The sequence below is a fragment of the Podarcis cretensis genome, assembly GCF_951804945.1.
Source record: "Podarcis cretensis genome assembly, chromosome: 10".
Taxonomy (NCBI): Eukaryota; Metazoa; Chordata; class Lepidosauria; order Squamata; family Lacertidae; genus Podarcis; species Podarcis cretensis.
In genome coordinates this window covers 46,058,198-46,072,775 of record NC_137179.1, presented here as the reverse complement: position 1 = coordinate 46,072,775, position 14,578 = coordinate 46,058,198, and the positions used below count along the sequence as shown (strand labels likewise).

General features: G+C 38.6%; 1 protein-coding gene across 2 annotated transcripts in view; it reads left to right on the top strand.

The window, feature by feature from the left end:
- FRS2 (fibroblast growth factor receptor substrate 2) overlaps window positions 1–14,175 on the top strand; it is a 39,986-nt gene extending 25,811 nt beyond the window's left edge. For both annotated transcript variants that reach the window (XM_079994271.1, XM_079994272.1), the window contains exons 5-7: window positions 2,013–2,171; window positions 2,419–2,582; window positions 2,868–14,175. In XM_079994271.1, coding sequence (XP_079850397.1) covers window positions 2,013–2,171; window positions 2,419–2,582; window positions 2,868–3,857 — 1,313 coding nt within the window. In that variant the 3' untranslated portion in view covers window positions 3,858–14,175. The remainder of the gene's footprint in view (window positions 1–2,012; window positions 2,172–2,418; window positions 2,583–2,867) is intronic.
- The last annotated feature ends 403 nt before the right edge of the window (window positions 14,176–14,578 follow it).

Below are 14,578 nucleotides of genomic sequence, written 5' to 3'. Positions count from 1 at the left end.
TAGGATTGTCATGAAAGTTGCATTAATGGAACTTGTTTCTATATAACAGGTTAATATGTTAGTTAAGCAAAAGCATTGCTGTAAAACCTGTGTTTTGGGTGTCCCTCAGTGAGAGCATCAGTAATGGTGGGTAGGCTTTCCTATAAAATAACTTGCTAGTCATTTCCTAAAATGCAGGGACAAAGAGGAATTTGATTTTTAGAAATGTTTCTAAATGCAAAAGTCAATATTCAAAACAATGCTTTGTATCCAGTAAAGTTTACCTTTTAGTGCCAGGGCTTCTGCATTTTGCAATGGAGCTCCAGCTCCTTTTCTCATATGTGCTCCAAATCTGTTTGGGGGTTCTCCCAACCCTCAGGAGCAGATTTGGGAGAGGAAAAGGAAAGAAAGTTGCATTGCCAGGTGGAAGTCCTTATGTTAGTGGGACAACTAGGTTGGATACAACCCACAGTTTCACAGATGTTAAAGGATATAATTAGATGAGTGTACTATGTACCAGTTATACCACAGAAGAATGTTGGATGAGTTATAGGGCTTGTGTTTAGTTCATGCCTCTGCAGATGTTCAGGGCAAGTGCTTAGGGTTCGTCAGTACACGTTCAGTTGGGAAAGAATTGTCAGTTGTCTGAAGACAGAAAGTTCAAAAGCTGTTGTAATAAAATACAAGAGCTTCCAGTGTTTCATAGTCAGAGCAGAACCATTGAAATGGACTTGAGTAATTTATTGATGTTGGTAGGTCTACTCCACTGTTTCCCAGACTTGGGTCTCCAGCTGTTTTCTGACTACCTGCCTGACCTAGGTCCTGCTAGCTAGGGATGATGGGAGTTGTAGTCCAAAAACAGCTGGAGACCCAAGTTTGAGAAACACTGGTCTACTCTAAGTATGGCTAACATTGACCATGAACCACTAATTGTACTCAAAGCCCATTAAAAAAAGGATTCTATTTCTGTTGTGGACAAATTTTGGTGTATTCATTATTTTATTTAGCAGCTACTTTGGAAAAATATGGAGTTTTTGTAGCACTGTGGATCACAGTCCATTTAGTCTGAAGCATTCTCTGAATAGGATTTATAGCATAAATGAGTTGTTGAGTGCAAGTGTTAGACAACTGTGGAGATAATGCCAAATTTAGTTTATTACTAAACACATGGATATTTGAGAGTGTGCATGACACAATTAGATACCGTCTAGAACTTTTTTGTTATTATATTTGAAATTTGCTCAAGGTACTCCTGCGCTTAATACTAAAATTTTCAGGTTTTACAATCTGCTACCACACCTAATTGTGTTGGCTGAAACAGAGTAGTGGACAATAGTTTTGATATGTTAGATAAGCTAAAGCTCAGCAGTAGCAAAAACACATACTTGTTAACAAGAATGTCAACTTTAACTTAATGCTTTCAATGGAAGAATAATCCAAAGCTGCCAACTGCACTGGTTCTCTTTGCTGATGATGGTAAGTTGGGCCCCCTCTGCTGTCAAAAGACAAAGTGGAACAATACTAGAGGAAAATCCATGGTATTGTCTACTTTGTTTCTGTGTCTATCCTTGAGACCAAAACCAAATTGGCTTTGTCTGTATCACCCAAATCTGTTTTATATTCTTTCTTCCCTTAACCTTCACATAAACTTGTACCCTTTGTCAGATCCTTCTTACCTCTTTGTATAGGAATTTTATATTGATTTTGTTACAAATATCGAGCAGAAAATCTGAAATACAATTTTGCTGCAGCAAAACCGTGCTCTTTCAGGGACTACTGCTCACCAATAAAGTTTTGTTTCCTGAATTTTCTCTCTCTGGTTATTGTTGCTTTATCCACATTACCTTTTGTTTAAATCTGTGATCATGAGGAATTTAAAACTTTTCAATATATATATAAAAGGGGTTTAACATAATTTAGTTTGATAGGTCTTTTTTATTAACAGGTATGTGCTTAAATGGACTGTACAACACCTGTTATTGGAAGCTTACTTTATTCATTAAAGGTATCTAACAGATTCTATGTTGTTGTAGGAATATTTGCCTTCAAGTGTGCTCGTGCTGAAGAATTATTTAATATGTTGCAAGAGATCATGCAGAATAATAGTATAAATGTGGTAGAGGAGCCTGTAGTAGAAAGGAATCCACATCAAACAGAGATGGACGTTCCAAGAACACCCCGCACACCTACCAGTAAGTTTATTTTTTCTGAGTGTTGAATATGACACTTGAGCTCACTTGCCATGTTCTCATTTGAAGTGTCTTAAAATTCATCATAAGATTTAGACCTCATCGATTTCAGATGATGAATATTGCAGGTGAATTCACCCACATCTGCTATTATTTCCCAAGCATCCATGCATGCTAATTGGTTGTTACAGCAAATAATAAAAGAGTGCCATTCAATACAATAGGGTAACTGGATTTTCTTTTTAATCAGCACCTGGGTTGAGTGGGCAGAGTCTACCCAATGGGTATCCAAGGTATCCTTCCTATGGAGATGCTTCATCACATCCCTCCAGCAGACACCCTTCCGTAGGGAGTGCCCGTCTTCCTTCAGTAGGCGAAGAGTCAACACATCCCTTGCTTGTAGCAGAGGAGCAAGTAAGTGATTTGGGGTTTGACTTCACAGTTGTCATATCCCAGTCTTAATTCTCTTCCGCTTTCTCATGATTGCTGTGATAATATAAATCTCTATTGAAATTGTTGCCGGTCTTGTTCTCTATGGTAGAAGTGCTCTGAAACAGGTTTCTGGATTGAGTTCATGTTGCCTTGTACCTACCCCTTTGGGATATGACCGAAAATGTGGTCATAAGGAAAAATGGAGTTGGACAATGTGTGAAGTAACCATGTGACCCCACAGCTGACACGCTGTTCTGTCTTTTGCAGGTCCATACATATGTGAATACAACAGGTGTACAGGAGGAAAGAAAAAACAGGCCAAGTGTGCGTACACCTCTGGAGCGAAGGGTTTCTAATGCAGAAACAAGCAAGGCAAGGGAAGATGAAACTTGTCCAGATGACAGAGATGCCCAGGTTGTACTGGAACCTGAAGGAGTCAAATTTGTTTTGGGTCCAACGCCTGTCCAGAGGCAGTTAATGGAAAAAGAAAAAACAGAATCCAGTGGGAACAGTACTCAAGGTGGTGGAAACAGTACTGAAACTAGTGCCAACAGTACTCAAGCTAGCGCGAGTAGTAACAATGAATGGGACACTGGGTACGACAGTGACGAACGCAAAGAAGTTTCCTCTGGTAACAAAATAGCGTATGAAAATGTAAATAGGTTGTCTATCCCTGGTGCCCCAGGACTCAGGAGAGGTCGTCTGATATCATCCAGTACCTCTGATACCCAGAATATCAACAATTCCGCTCAGAGGAGAACTGCATTGCTAAATTATGAAAACCTGCCATCTTTGCCTCCAGTTTGGGAAGCCCACAAGCTAAGTAAAGAGGAGGATGACAGTTTAGGACCAAAGACACCATCTCTGAATGGCTATCACAATAATTTAGACCCCATGCATAATTATGTCAATACAGAGAATGTGACGGTGCCATCAAGTGCTCACAAAGTGGAATATGCAAGACGCCGGGACTGTACCCCAACGGTCTTTAACTTTGATATTAGGCGACCAAGTTCAGAACACAGGCAGCTCAATTATATACAGGTTGATTTGGAAGGTGGCAGTGACTCTGACAACCCTCAGACTCCAAAAACTCCTACCACGCCACTTCCACAGACTCCAACCAGGCGCACAGAGCTGTATGCTGTGATAGACATTGAAAGAACAGCTGCTATGTCAAGCTTGCAGAAAGCACTGCCACGTGACGACGGTACTTCTAGGAAAACTAGACATAATAGTACTGACCTGCCTATGTGAGCCTGGAAAGCATTAGTTAAATCATTTGCACCTTTTTGAAGTTTTTTTAAAAAATGAATGCTCTGTTTTGATTTTTAAATGCTACACCACATGTTATAGATCGATAGATTTTTTCTGAATGCTTCATGTCATGTGCTTATTTAAAGGGAATTTAAGATAGAAAGAGTATTGAATAACACTGTTTCATTTTACAATGGTAGTTAACAGCTTTCAGACAGTGTTGCCATCTTCTTATAGTGCCTATTGCATTGGCTGAAAGTTGGATAACATGCCAGTTCTGGCAGACTTGGCCATGTGCCTAAAGTCACTGAAGGCATTATGACACTTTTTCTAATGCCTCCTGAAACTTCGTATTAACAAGCAGGTCAGTATTTTCTCTCATAGCATAGGCCCGTAGATTCACATATTCCAGTTGAATTTATGGCATCATGTGGCATCAATGAGAGAGATTCTGGTCAGTTTGGGTTGAGCCATAACAGGGTACAAATTCCTTTTAACTAGCATGTGTGGGCTTAAATCAGTGCTTAGTTGATGGGAGAGGATGACAGGCAGCTGTCATCCTCTAAAGCCCTTCCAGTAGGAGCAGCTTGTGACGGTCCTGCACTGTGTAAGTCTATTAATAAAGTCAATTACTAAATTTGAAATTTTAATACTGAGTAGAGTGCCATTACTTACGAGTGGCTGACTTGGGAGGGATGAAATCAGCAGTTTCATAAATATATTAGAGTATCATTTAGCACTTGGTTTCAGTCCTTGAAATAATGACCAGATGCACTTTAAAACCACTGACCATAAATCCAGCAGGTAGTAATTTTTTAAAAATGCTGTTTTGTCACAGATTCATTTGCACTTCAGAAAGACACTGTGTTGCAGTTCAAGGTTTTGTTTTTTGCTTTTTGCTTTCTCAAATCAAAAGTAGCAGTGACTAATCTGAAGAAAGTGTACAATTTAGCAGGGAAGTAAGATAAACTCACGCTTTTGTGTGTGTAAAGGTGGCATAAAGAATATGGTATGGGACTGTATTGATAAAGAGCTATAAATTGTTTTTGGCCAGGATGCAGTGGATGGCATTCCTGACTTTACTTACTGCTGGAGCCCTCTTTGTCCCGTTATGCCCCCCCCACCCCACAAAGGGCTGCTCCCAGAAACCTATTGAGAGCAACATCCCATGCAGCTGAAAGAAAAAAATCAGCAACCGTTCCATGTAGATGCTGAAGCACTATCTGCTGCGGTTGCACAGAGCTCTTTGGATTCCAGCTTAGATTTGTTTCTTCAGACCATCCTGAGAAAAGAGCTTCAGGATTGACTTGCCACTGTCGCATGCGAGAGGTCACACCAGGGTTCTCTTTACGTCAGTGTTCCCTTTCGTCACAATCTGAAATTGGCCTTGGCTTAGATCCACTACAGACTTCCAAGTGGCAGCTTCAGGTTTTTCCTGTACAGTTGTACAGATATTTGTGAAGTAATTCGCAATTACATTTAATGTATGGTCAGATCTTTCCATTCTGTAAAATGTCTTTGTTCTTTCTTGCTTTTCATTTTGCGTCGCCATCTCTCCTGTACAGCCTTTAAGTTGCATACTGTTAATTCTGTATATAGCTCTTGTTCATTGTGTTTTATATGTTGCCTTTTGTTCAATTTCCATGTTGTTATGGGAAAGCTTTTGGGGAGGCCCACGTATAATATTGTCCCTTATCAGAAAGGCCTTCTTTACTTGCACAAATGGAATGGTGCATTGTAGATGTTTTGAGTACAAACAGTTCCCTGGCACCTTAGAGAGGGGCGTATAGAGATGTGAGCATGTATTGGCTTCTTCCAGATAACATTTGCCGGTCAATGTAGCAGTCAGAATGCTGGGCTTGAATATATCCTATGCTTTACCAAAACAAGCCGGTAAAGTGGTTGTACAAGTAATAGTTTGCTTGAGTTGGATAAGGGCCACAGCTCAGTGGTAGACCACATGCTTTGCTTTCAGAAGGTGCCAGGTTCAATCCCTAACATTTCCAGATAGGTCTTGTCTGAAACCCTGCATAGCCGCTCCAGTTCATGCTGTCAGTGCTGAGCTAGATGGACCAATAATGTGACTTTTGGTATAAGGCAGCTTCCTATGTTCCTGTCTGCATCTGGGTTCTCTGAAACAGTGATCCCAGTCCTAAACATCTGCAATGGGGTATCTGCCTAGGATTCTAAGCATGAAATCCTTTCAGTGCTGCCATAATGTGTTTTTTGTGATATGGTTCTGTTATTGACATCAGTGTGTTCCATCATAAGTTTTGTTTGCCAGCAGAGCAAGTCTTTGAATGGAGGAGCTACTGAATATGCAGAGAATATCTGGAAGTAATATCTCTGGATAGATAAATGTAACCCTTTTTGTTTGCTAGTTTAACTATCACTGAATATTCCTGGTATATCTGGCATCTGCTGATCTTCCCTGGTAAATTTATCCAGTCGTCCCTCAGTTTCACAGTAAAAGAAGCTTGCAAAGCAACATCACAGCAACACAGAGTAGCTGAGTCTGCAATTGCAAAGGAAAAAATAGCTGTTAAAAACTGGTGTGAGACCATGGAGAGATCTAACAATTTCAAGACATTTTAAAGGATCCTGGGGGCAGGGGTGGAATTCTGGTGTGTTTTCCTCACCAGAAAAAGAATTCCAGAAATTATGTAAAAAATGGATATATAGATATATATAAGCATACTATCTTATCAAACATAAACTTTCCTTCTTTAAAAACACAAAATGTAGTATGTTTTAGAACATATTGGTACTGTTTAGTTTATTTATGAAATTTAAAGTTATAAACATCTTTATTTTATTTAAACAATAATTGCAAATCTATCCAGGGTTAGGGTGCAGCAGTTTAAAATTCCATGTTGAAGGTACCTTGCCAATGTTCACTTGGAAAAATAAGGAAAAAATGAAATGAAATACAGTATTGAAGCGATCAATATTGTAGTAAACAAAGGAAAGCATGGGCTTAAAATAGTATTGTAAACTTAAATATTTTCATGCAGAAACAGAATATGCTATATTTTAAGAGAGAAGCTGTGGAACTACACGTTCCTATACTAAGATAGCGGTTTTACATTTGGATAGTCTGTTAATAATATATTATAGGGTTATTATACTTAAACAGTTACTATACTTGGAATCCAGACCCATGCAAAGTTACAGACCAGCTCCAACCCCCTGATCTGTGCTGTAAGAGGGATTATGATATGGTGGAGGTATCCCATCTGCCAGGCTCCACCAGTGGATGGGCTTAGCTGCTGAAATGGTGATGATTGAGTAGTTAATGCTAGTGGTGTTTCTGCTGGTGATACCAAGGGTAGGACGCCCAAACCAGGACATTGCTAGAGGGAAAGGGGAGGCACAACTAGCAAAGTAGCTTAAAAATTAAAATCCTGTCTTCCACTCTGGTCAGTTCTGTGCTCTGCCCTGTTCCTACCTGGCCAGGGTAAAGATTTCTCTGTTAATTGGCTTGAGCGTCACTGAATTCAGTGGAATTTGCTTTTGAGTAAACATGCATAGGAACAGCTGAAACATTCACTGGAACTGCAGAGAAAATTATCTCTCCTGAACAGTTACTTGTTTTATTTATAGCCCATATGATCTCAGTGAATATAATTGCAGATAGTAGCATAACTTGTGTTTTTTTGCTCTGAAAGATCCATAGGTTCTGAATCTATAAACTTTCAATTGGAACTTCATGGACTTCAAACAAGGACCAATTTCCTGTGAATTTTGAATTAAGTCTTAGTGTGTTGCTTTTCCGATCATAGCAGCAGTGCTTTTATCACTAACATTTACTACCTTGGTCTGAGAGATTTTCAACACTGTGAACTGACTGCATAGTGATTTTACTTTAAAACTGGTTTTTAAAAAGTATTTTCCTCATTCTGAAAGAAAATGCTGCATAATTTTTTTCTATGTTTCCCAAAACTTTCTTGTAGATGAGAAACTAACATACAGGAAAAATGCATATAATTCAGGTTTTTTTCTTTTGGGCCGTCACGTCTCTATATACATTTCCTTCAAATTGAACAAAACTATGTTAACAGATCAATTTTTTTTAAAAAAAAGCTAAGTGTCTTCCAAAAAAAGTTGAGTTCCATACACAAACCCTCCAAAAAAATCACTTAAATTATTGTTTTGGCTTAGTATATAAAAAAGACTCTGGCAAAGCTGCTTTTCTGTTTAGTTATAATATTGCCTTCATTTCGATAACATTTTAAGAACTCAGCTGCCTAAAAATACCTTCCTGCTCATATTTATATGAGAATGTAGTCAGATATACAGCTGGAATCTTTCATGATGGAAATGACAGAAGGAATGGGATGTTGTGAATTGTTTTGGAAACAAATTATTTCTTTTTCTCTGTCCATCAATGAATGGTGCTTGGAAGTATAAATAACCTGGTACTTGAGAAATCAAGGGACTATTGATACTCTCTGAAAGCAACTGTACATTGAATGTGTCAGGATAATCTGAAATCCTGTTAAATATATTTCAGCTAACTGGATCCTGATTGGCAGTACTGCATGGTGTTAAGCTCTATAATTTTGCTTGAGGAAAATAGGTATTATGAAATATACAGTAGAATGTAAAAGGAAAGAGGATACGATCATAATTTATTTTTGAGAAAAGCTTAGATGTGATCAATTGTCTTGCATTGTTCCTGTTAGTCATCTTTTGTGTCTTATGTACCTTAACACTATCTCCTTGCATGTATGTTCGAAAGAAACTAGGGTAGCTCTTTATCCTTTTCTGACATCCGAAATAGCTTTCATGGTTTTATCTCTGTCTCTTCAGGGAGACAGTGTGTCTAATTAGCTGCTATCGAATGACAAGATATGCACTTTATTGGAGACTCATCAAAGTTGGGATGCAGTCATCATTAGCAGATTTGAGTCTCTGTTTGTCATCAGTATTAATGTTTGCATTGGATCTGCAATGTGCTTAGTAGGAGAGCACTGAACACATACTTTTTGGAGAAATAACTTGCATGATGTTGACATTTCCTCCACAATATCCTGCAAAAAGTGGCAATAACCTTTCAGTAATACTATCTATCCACATTTTTTTTTGCCTGAAAAGTACACAAGACACCATTTCTCTGCTGTCTTTATATTATAACATTAGCTGTAAATCATCCAGTCATTTGGATATCACAGAAGGGCACAGAGTAGGTGCACCTACTGCTTCATTTTGAAGTCTTTACAGTGTAATAATTTTAGTTGTGAAAAGTACAAGACATGATGTTATAGGTTGACATACTTGCAAAAACAAGGTGCTAATGAACATGTGCATATTCTGGAAACTCCTCAGTTAATACCTTTAAAATCATAAATCTCACTCTCTGAATTTTCCATCTCCAGGGTTTTTTGTGTGTGTCAGCAAAATCCAAATTCTGTTGTTACACCAGTCAGATGTGCATATGCTGATTTTGCATGCTTTCCTAACAGAACTGTATTTTGGAAGACCGAAACAGAATAGAATGGGAGGGCTAATTGGATGGAGGCTATTTAGGTTTGTAGACGCAGGTGTCGAGAAATAGGAGCAAAGAGCTGTGGCTGGCACTAAAATGAGGTTCCTAGGTCACAGGAAGTCCTGACTTTCCTTAGATAACATAGATCTCACATATTTCCAAGCTTTTTTTCAGCTACCAGATTCTTTGAAAACAATAAAAGAAGCTGGTACTGATTCCCAGGGTGCCAGATTTCTGGGTCCAATTGTACCTTTTGTGCTTGTGCAGCAGTCATGCAGAGATACTGAACACATACTCAGCCTTAACCACCTATCACCTGGACAGGATACTCTGCTGAATTGATGAGCCCAAGTTGAATAGCAGTCTAGTAAAATGTGATTTAAGAGAATAATATTGCCAACCACCTTTTTATGTCTACCTATTTTTCAGTAAAGTGCTTTATACTAAAGGCAAAATTTGCCACGCCTAACACAGATAAGTGGAGAAAGTATCAGCGTAGGGAAAACTATTTACAAGCGTTTGCTTGATTGCTGTATTGGGTTTTGGTTTTTTTCTTTGTACAATGTGGTACAGTGGTACCTCAGGTTACAGACGCTTTAGGTTACAGACTCCGCTAGCCCAGAAATAGTACCTTGGGTTAAGAACTTTGCTTCAGGATGAGAACAGAAATCACACGGTGGCAGCGAGAGGCCCCATTAGCTAAAGTGGTAGCTCAGGTTAAGAACAGTTTCAGGTTAAGAACGGACCTCCAGAATGAATTAAGTTCTTAACCCGAGGTACCACTGTACCTGATACTCATGCAAAAGTGGGCACAGTAAACACCGTCCCATGAATTCTATGGTGGTGCTCAATTTTCCTGCACAACATTGTGTGTTAATATCAGCATATTCTGTGGTTGGTGCCGATTGAATCTTGTGTTCTCCCCTCTTTGTGACTGCTGCTTCACCTCTCATTCTCCGTTCACTTATATTACTATTTTTCAGCAAACTTGCATTGTTGCACCCATTCACTTCTCTGACAAAATCAGCGTCACGGCCCTGTCAGGCAAGGAATGTCCAGAGTGATGAATTAACTCTGTATTGTCAAATGTACACATAAAAGTTAGGAAAAGGCATGCCTATCAGTCCTGCATCTCTCAGCTACTCCTAGGCCTGCACTGGATGAGGCAGTTGTCGCTCCCGAACTGTGTGCAAAGAGGCAATGACTCTGCCTTCATGTAACCTGTTTCTGCTCCTCCTGCTTCAGTCCTCTGCTGGTTCTGGGAGACAGTGGAGCAGGAGAGGTGAGGGCAGAAGGAGAAGGTGTGGAAGTCCTTTTCTCTACACCAGCCTGACCTGTCTTCCTCCTGCACCTGTTCTTTCCTTTCCAACCCTGCAGCTTCTCCTGCCTCTGACTCTCGATCTGGCTATTACAGGCTGCCCCAGATCACTGATCTCTTTCCAAGTCAGTCTCCAACCTCCCTCCTGGTGCCCTCTCCTCAGTGTCCAAGCAGTCACTAACAATTAGGGAGGCTTATAATAGAAACAGAGCATCTGAGTACTGCATGATCCTGGCAGAACACCTGATCACTCTGCAGTCCCAGGCACCAGCTATGTACAACCACGTTTCACAGTTGTCTTGTATCCTGTTCTCTCTTTCCTCCTCTTATTTAATGCTTACTGGGGGTTTTCTTCACCGTGGAATTAAGTTAGAAAGTATATGGGTGCAATTGCATGCAATCTGGATGTGGGGAGCACATATGCACAGGATACTTCCTTCCCCAGATTTTATTTGTGGGCCAAGGAAAGATGGAAGTCAATGTGAGAAAGTGTTGGTGCTGACACATGTAGCGTGCATAGATTGTACAAAGTTCATTTATTAAACAGACAAGATAGAAATACGGTACTTTGCTTGAAATTTCAGTTGTCAGTGGTACTATTTCTTTAACAGCATTTGATGATACACAGATTTATATTGGGCTAGACCTAAGCAGTATTGCGTGTGATCTCCCTTTAAAAGGACACATTTGTGAATTTGGTGACGGTGTTGGATTCATAAATCCTTTTTTTTCTGTTTCTTGAAGGCTGATTAATTTTACCAAGTAAAGGTTGAAGCAGATACCCACCTCTTAAAATCCAAAAACACAAGGAACCTAAAACCCATCTCTTAAAAAGTAATAATAACAATACGAGCAGTAAAATGATCAGCGACTGTATTTACCTTTTGCTCTCTCTTCACAGTAGCATGACTTGATAAAAACAATAAAAGAGTTTCCACACCTTTAACAGTCATATAAAATGCTATCCTTCTGTACAACTGTTCACCTTATTTTACATTCCGTCCCCCAATTTATTTTTTTACAGTTCTTTTAATTTAAAATATTCCAAATGAATGTTTCTGATGCTTGTTTCAAGGTAAAAAAAAGAAAGAAAGTGTAACTTGAACTTGCATTGTTGTCCAGTCTGAAATTACTTCTTTTAGATGATGCATACCAGTGTTAACTATCAAATCTAGTGAGTGGAATGACTTTGGACTTAAGATATGGTCAAGATTTTTCTCAAATGTTTGTCAATAGTTTTGCTGGGCTATTATGACAGTATACTAGGCTGGGTACAGAGAACGGTGAGCGGGAAGAAGCTCATGAAACAGGACTTTCGTTCTGCCTCCACCCCTTGAAAAGCCATACTTGAGGCTCAGAGCAAGTGGTTGCCTCTGTTTATTATGCAGTTTCCCATCTCCCCCAACAACCACCTGCAGCACTAAGAGAATCACCTTTATGCAGTGCTTTTTTTCTTAAAAAATGTTTAGGAGTACTCTCATTTTCCTACTCATATTAAAATACTGTCCCTCAATGAGGCCAAACTTAGATTCACAAAATATTTAGGGGTATGCGTACACCTACGTCCCCCCCAGAAAAAAAGCACTGCCTTTATGACTAAAGGAGATGTGGAACAGGGAAGACTGTATGGGTATATTCACTTCTGCAAGCTTCCTCCTCACAATTTTCTGGATCCTGCCCAAAATTTACTCCAGTTTAACATAGACTTTTGTGTGAAATAAGGAAAGTAGAAATTAATATCTGATGAAGTTCCTTTTATTGTCCCTGAAATTTTAATTAAAAACAAAGCTACTTTTTGAACTGTATTTACAAAGCACAGTTGAAATACTCTCATCATTTTTAAGGCTGGTAACATGTATATTTGATGTACATGTCTTCTACTATATTTGTCCCATTGTACTTTTATGTAAAAAAATGTATGACTGTCATTAAGAATGAAATTGTTGGTTCCTGTGGCACAGGGCAGTCTTCCTGTATGTTCACAAAGGCCCTACCATAGAACGGCTTCTTTCTTCATGAACAGTTCCTTTGAAATCTACCACAGAAGTGTCCGTGAATGGGGCCAGAACCTTGATCTGCGGCTAGGGACTGGAGCACATCAATATAAATCTGATTAAGGCCATAATATATGAGAGACATGATGCATGTCTGACAACTTTGTTCTTGTTTCAAAGAAATTAACACAGTAGTGTGAAATGAGCCGCAAGTTTGCATTGGTAGTGACATCCCTCTGTTCCAGAATCTCTTTGCAGTGAAAAAAGGGGGGCAGAGTTAGGAATTAAAGTCTTCTCATGCAGAGCTTTTATGTCCACATTGTCTTAGCTGAGAACATGAGGTATCATCATCAAACAGGATGATGTTGCTTTTCGATATATTTGCAAATGACCTGAAAATGTAACTGAAAAAGTTTTATTCCCGTTTATGGTCAGACCTGAGGTTACTTTCTGAATTTCACGTTCCTTAGTGCTTTGATTTTTTGAGGTATTGTATGTGAAACAAATGATCTTAAAAATGGAGAAGGTCCTTCACTCAGGAATTTCTATACTTTTTGTTTAGCAACGGATGTCAACAACCTGAACTCCCTGTTAATTTCCAATGCAATATATACATATATATAAATATATAATATTATATAAAGATACATATATGGTACTAATTGTATATTTCCCCTGATATTTGCCAAACCTTGAATGCAGGCAGTTGTCTTGTTTGTAAGGCATTGATTGCTACTGAATGTATAGGAAATGCTTCCATTTTGTAAAAGGAAATAGTGTTTGTATGGTATACCATATTATGGCATGTTCCAACCAGCAAGTATGGTGCCTTTCTTTTTTTAACATAAACGTGTCATTTCATTGTAGCATCACCTTCAGCTATGTCTTCTGAAACATTGCTTCTCTAACCCTGCACTGTGGTTCCGAAGTTATGGTACAGCCCAGCTAAAATCTTAGCATGAAAACAGACAATAACAGTCCTGTAATCACCAGTGTGCCACAAATGCATTTATTAAATGCATAAATATACATTTCTATGAAAGCCAAAACTGTATTTGTATGTTACTTTTTGTCATTACATTGTAAAATACTGTAAATTTGTTGTTGTTATTTGTTCTAATTTTGCATTATAATTTTTTTCCTACATAAAGACATCCTACATAGCGACTTTGTATAAAAGTAGCTTTCTAGAGTTTATTTTATAAAAATAAAAAATTCTAAAGAGTTGCCAAAATCCTTCTGAAAAATTCACAAACTTGTTTCAAGCCACCCCTCTCCCACTGTGGTTTGTTTCAAACATTCCATGCTTCCTTTTGAGCAAAAATGACATTTATACTACACATAGTATGTTTTGTTTTTCAAGATTCATATACTACCATTTAATTTTGGCGTGCTTTGTCATTGAGCTTACCAGATGATGTCAGTTTCAAAATGTATTCTGTAATATTGAAAACATCCCCTCACCAGTGCCAGCTTCATACGAATTGTAGCATGGCAATAAAATATTGATTTTTACTATGTAAGTGTTCAGTGCTTCTTGAGTGGATGGGGAGAAGAGTGTTTTCAGGTGTTTGTATTTTGTACTTTTTCTTACAGTCGAGTCAACTGTAAAGATAATCTGCTTTTAAGTACACATCACATTAATTAGCTATTCAATAATCTCTCCTGTTTTGGATTGAAAGCCACCAAACCTAGTTAGTGCTTGAGCAGACAAACGTGAAGGCTGGGTTAAAACTATGGTGAACTCCCTTTGTCGTTTCTATAGAGAGAGTGGTTTTGTGTAGGACCGTTCAAAAATGCAAGTTTCCCTTCTCCACCTTTAAATGGTGGAGTCTGTTAATAGCTTCTGGCCATTATTTTTGTTGATAGTTTAAATTGGACCAGATCAGAGGGGTGCCTAACCACTATCTCCCATCTTGAA